Below are 5,845 nucleotides of genomic sequence, written 5' to 3' on the forward strand. Positions count from 1 at the left end.
TGTGTAAAGAAGTGATGAAAATAAATTCTAGGTTTTATTTGGCACAAAAGATAAAATTAATTAATTAAATTAATTGTAAGGATCTTTCTTTACTTTTAGCTTTAGTATGAAAGACTCGGGATAATATAATCAAAAGAAATTTGAGTTTTATAGAAAATTATTAAAGATAAGTTATTTGAGTTGATTTTAGTTTGGAAACATAAAATAAAAATTTAAAATTTAGAAGGACATTAATTTAATTAATTTCAATTTTACAAGAACAAATTAGCTAACAAGGGATATTTTTTTCAAGAATTTATTTAATTGATTTTGATTATTTGAAATTTAAATTTTCAATATTGAAAAAAATTAAAAATTTCAGAAAGGGGGTAAACAAATATAGTTTGACAATTTTTTAAAGTATTATTTTAGTTTCTACCGTTTTTCCACTTTAATCCTTAATGTTTTTTACCCCATCAATACTTAAAAGAATGATATTTTTTGGGTGACCAAAACGAAAGCAACATAGAAGTTAAGTGATCAAAATGAAAGCGCATGTACAGTTAAGCGTCATTAAAGATTTCATTTTAAGTGACCAAAATGAAATCTCCCTAAAAGTTGGATGACCAATAGGTAGTTTACCCTACTCTTAATTGGAGCCGCCCATAACCCGAATGAGTCATTAAAGGACGGAGAGGATCCGAAACTGGATCCGGTAATCGTGCCCACAAAAGGAGGAAACTAAAGATTATACTTTTCAAGTATTTTCGTGTTTTACCCTTCTCCAGCCGTTTGGCGTTCAGGTTTTTTTTTCTTTTCCAGAACTACCCTTAGGGTTTTTTCTTTGCTTGCTCTTCTTTAACAGCAAACCGGAAGAAACCTCCTATTCCGACGACTTCCTCTCCTAATAATTTCTGATCGGCTCAATATGGCCGGATCCGGAGCCGGAGAAGGCCCGACCCTGATAAAGCAACTCGCGGCTTGCGACAAGTCGAGCCGTGACAGAGCCGTACGGTCTCTCCTCGATGGGTGGCTTCCTTCACAGAGTGAAGTCTCCGATGAAGAGATGAAGAGGCTGTGGAAAGGTCTCTTCTACTGCGTTTGGCACGCCGACAAGCTGCCCGCTCAGACCGACCTCATCAACAAGCTTTCCTCGGTTCTGCCGAAGCTCGAACCCGGTCTATCTCTCCAATACTTCTCCGTTTTTCTTCTCACCATGCGTCGTGAGTGGACCGGGATTGATAAGTTAAGGTTAGATAAGTTTTACCTCTTAATTCGTAGGTTTTGAATTGCTTCTTTGCTATGTTGAAGAAATCGTCCTGGGATTTGGATTTTATGCGTCGTTCGATTAGGGTTTTAGTTGATGGTACATTTATAGCTGATGATAAGTTTCAAGGTAATGGCGTTAATTATCACATTGCTTCGATTTTTCTCGAGGAAATTAGGCCCTTTTTTCCATTAAGAAAGGAGGTTGTTGAGGTTCTATTGGAACCGTTAGTTGGAATCTTGGGGAAAGTGGGTGATAAGGTTTTGGTTGGGAAGATAAGGAGCAATGTGTTTGATGTGCTTGTTAAGACGGGAAGGAGATTGCTGGAGCTTAAGCAGTCCGGTGATGAGGTTGATGAAAGCGATGATGTAGTTGTGTTCGGGACGATTGGTTTAGTGATGGGGTTCTCTACAAAGTTCTATGAATTGGGTTCTTCAGTAGATTGCTGTCAGGGTAATAGAAAGGCTGTGTTGGCATTACATGAGGAATTCTTGAAGTTGGAGAAGGATTTGACGTCATTGGGTATTGATATTTCGATTCCCGAGGGTAATGAAGGCAATGAAGAAGATGAGGTACCTGAATTGATACCTGTTGGTGGTGAGACAGATGCGAATGTTTCAAATGATGTTTTGGAGCCAGTTGAAGTTAATATTACTGGTTCTGCGAAGAAGGCCACAAAGAAAAGCAAGAAGGCCAAAAAGGCAACTGGGGACAATGGTAAAAAGACTAAGAAAAGCAAGAAAACTGAATGTAGCCCTGCAGATCAGGAGAATGATGTTAAGTTACCTGCAGAGGTTGCCAGTTCTAATATCGAGCAGAATGGTGATGGGGATTCTATAACATTTACTGAATCAGTGATTTCAAACCTTCAGCTCCAGTTTGAGAAGGTTGCCGCAGAAGTGGGTTTGAATAGCGATGTTGCAACTGCCTGTGATTTACCAAAAGTTAATGGTGCTGTCTCCAAGAAGAGAAAGAGAGCAAAGGGTTTGAATGGCCGAAAACCTCAGAATGGGGAGCTAACTGGTGAAGCTGATGGTGAAGGAGATGGAACTGCGAAAACTTGCGAGAATAGCACGAAGAGGGTAAGATTTTCAATGAAAAGCAATCTGGTTTGGAAGCCCCACAGTCCTTTACCTCCATTAAGTTTGAGGTTACCTCCTCTGTTACTCCTAGAGGAAGTGCACTTAAGCAAGGAATTCCTCCAGGTCCTATAAAGGAAATGGCTCCTATGACTAAGAAGGAAAGAAAGCTAAATCTGTGAAGAAGGCTCGGAAAGTGATAAAGAGTATGTATCCTCTAGTCAAACGCACAAAGAAATTGAAATCTACTTCCTCTTAGCAGAGTCTGCTCAAGGGAAATGCCTCCTATGTATAAGATGGTGAAGAAAACTAAATCTGGGAAGAAGGCTCAGAAAGTGAAAAAGAATGTGTATCCTCTAGTCAAACGAACGAAGAAATTGAAATCCATGCCCTCTTAGCAGAGTCTGCTTTGTGAGTTTCTTATGTGGAACAAGTTTTATATGCTTAGTCATTAAAATTCTTCTAAATTTGGGAGTCTTTGTCTTGTTTTTCTCTGTTTAAACCTTCCATAACACATGTTATATTTACTTGGTAGACCTTTTGGTCTATGAATTCTGAAGTTGATTGTGATGAGAAGGTGATTTATCCATGAGTGAAAGATGGATTGAATTAATCTTTGAATTCTGAAGTTGGCCATGATGAGAAGGTGATATTTATCCATGAGTGAGATGGATCATGGAACTTCGATTGAATTAGTCTTTGCTTTCTGGTGGACAGTATTACTTCATTGCTGCTCAAATTTTCTAGCATAAATTTGTTGCTTTATGTTTTCTTATATTTGTGACCTTAGTTGACTAATTTGGTAATAGAGCTCTTCTTTATTCATAACCATTCTCATTGATATGAATCTGGTAGCTTATGTTGAGGATTTATGAACTTTTCACCCTTCCTTATGTTCTAGGACATGTAATCTTTACCTCTTCCCTTCTGTTTCACTATATTCAAATTTAATTTTCCTTAAATATTATTATATTAGCCTTTCACTTCTGTAATTTTTCGAGTCATGTTGCCTCTTTCCATGTGAATCACCATCATCATCTCTCACAACTCACAAAGGGTTAAATGTCTTAACAATCGTTGTCTAGGATTTAAGTTGGAAATGGAAATTGCCTCCGCTTCTTTGTTGAACAGTAACTTTCACGACCCCATAGACTGGCCAGGTACTCTTCACTTCCGCATAGTGTGTCAATGTCATGACCGCAATCTTAGTATTGTCCTCTTTGGTTCAAGCTTGGGGACTCGCATCTTAGGATGATCCAAAGAAAAGAATACTGGTAACGTACATGAGCTCCCAAATGGAGAGGGCTTGGGCACAAATCCTCGAGAAATCAATGGACAATCGAAAAAGACGAATACCGATTTATGGGCACAAAATCATTGCATAAGAGGATAGGAAGCAAGCAAAGGTATTGAAAGCTGAAATCCCTCTCTTTTCTTGCAATGCATAAAATTCACCTCTATCCTATAGGCCATAATAAGTCCATTATTGTGTCTGTGATTACAAATATCTTTATTTAAGTAATTAATACTTGCCCACTGGTTCTGGTCAATTCATCATGGAAATAATACATAGAGAGGGACAATCATGGCAGTGTAATTATTAATACTATGGTAAACCAAACTGAACTAAACCCATGGAATGGTAGAATGTCCACTGTGTTATACAGGCCTAGCAGATTCGTATTCTTTTTTGGTTGGTGCATTATTTTTAGATAAGAAAAAGAAAAAGGCCACCAAACTTTTAAAAAATAGGATTAGGATAAAGGATTGGCTAACTTCTTTCCAATGATGATGATGATAAATGATTGAGGAAGCTAACCAAAGCCTTTACGGCCCCCATTGACATTTGTAGTGTTTGATAAGCTGGATGAGTTGTATTCTATGCTTGATTCATGTCCATGCGGGTAACTTGTGTACTAAGTTAATGTATCTTCCCATACGACCCTTAACCCAGAATCAAATTAGATAAGTCGGTTGGAATGGTTGCATTGGAAACCGGTCAGGAATAGAGAGTTAGACTGGTTGAGCCACAAACATATTGAACTGTGCGATTGAATTGGGCTGATTTTTTATTTAGTTAATAATTTATTCAATTGAATAAGACAAATTAGTTAGGCTAGGAATAGGTGGTATAATTGGTTTAATCATCCATCTAATTAGTTATGAAAATCTTGCATTTAATCATAATTTAAACTAAATTATATTGCACTGACAATGTGAGAAAAATTATGTTTAAATATCTTCTATTGAAATAGTAGAATTAAAGGTTTAAGATTAGGTATTTTAATCATTTTTCAACTAATTTAATTTGGTGCTTGGTTGATTTACGTCATTAATTTAATTAGGAATTTAAATATAATATACATTTACGCTTCATATCATATCTTAATCAGAATGTTCTTTTAAATATGATAAATTTCTATTAAAATTTTAATTTAATAGTTCTCATTATTAGACTTGTTGATATTATTAAACTCTTTCAAATAAATTATTTCTTATTAGCAAATTTATAGTACAATTTTTAATAGTTTGATATTAAAATATTATTCTATTAAACTATTTTTCAATTTTAATTGGTACATCACGTATCGACCGTATGCGATTCATGCATTTTGAGGAAGTGATCAAGCTAACATATTCAAATTTTCACTAATAAGAGGAAACATTTTTATCATATTTAATATAAAATATAGTTTTACTTAATATAGTTAATATAAAGTGTTATGCCCTTAACCCGTCGGGTATAATTCTTCGAGAATTAAGGCCAACACCTTGAAGGTCACTCGAACACCATTCTTCGAAGATTGGACCCATCCTTTGGGTCACCCCTCGGAACATCGAATAAGTGAAACTTTTTGACAGACCATGTTATAAGAACTCTTCAAACCAGACATATATGTACATAAGGCATGTAAGGGCCCTACTTAGTCGCCATTTATGACAACAATCGTCAGACATCAATCCCATTTGACATGATTGACAGCCTATCCATTTGTCACCCTAGCAACCACACCTAAGCTTAGGCTTGTTACAACTGGTCAGTTGATATAACCACCCGTTCTCACTAATAATGCTAGGGCATGTGGCACCTTAGGATTACAACTTTCTATATATAAATTAATAACAACTCCCATATTAGGGGACCGAATCTCTCTCTCTCAATCTTATAATCACCTCTATCACTAACCTTTTTCCAACCATCGTCCACAATGGCTCTTTGCCTCGCCTTAAGCTAGGTGAATCGTTAATTACCGTCGTATGTTGGACCCCTGCATCAACAGTCCATCGTCACCGCCCCTAACATTAGTACCCCTCACCATTCTCTCTTTACCAACTAAGAAGAGGATAATCGATAAATAAGCTTACCAAAATTAGGAGATCGTCTAGCTTTAGGAAAAATGAAGCAACATTCACCTAAGAGAAATAAAGAAACAAAAATCAAACCAAAGAAACAAGAAGCAGGAAATTCAACTTAAACACTAAAACGGTAATAGAATATCCTTGGGGAAAAAACATAGGC

At 36.4% G+C, this 5,845-nt stretch overlaps 1 protein-coding gene across 1 annotated transcript; it reads left to right on the plus strand.

The window, feature by feature from the left end:
• The first annotated feature begins 729 nt into the window (after positions 1-729).
• LOC105772737 (uncharacterized) lies at positions 730-2,946 on the plus strand. The gene is given in 4 exon segments (XM_012594155.2): positions 730-1,262; positions 1,265-2,404; positions 2,407-2,484; positions 2,487-2,946. Coding segments are annotated over 4 exon segments (1,671 nt in total). The 5' UTR covers positions 730-907; the 3' UTR covers positions 2,585-2,946.
• Positions 2,947-5,845: the final 2,899 nt, after the last annotated feature.

This window comes from Gossypium raimondii, chromosome 6 (assembly GCF_025698545.1).
Source record: "Gossypium raimondii isolate GPD5lz chromosome 6, ASM2569854v1, whole genome shotgun sequence".
Classification (NCBI taxonomy): domain Eukaryota; kingdom Viridiplantae; phylum Streptophyta; class Magnoliopsida; order Malvales; family Malvaceae; genus Gossypium; species Gossypium raimondii.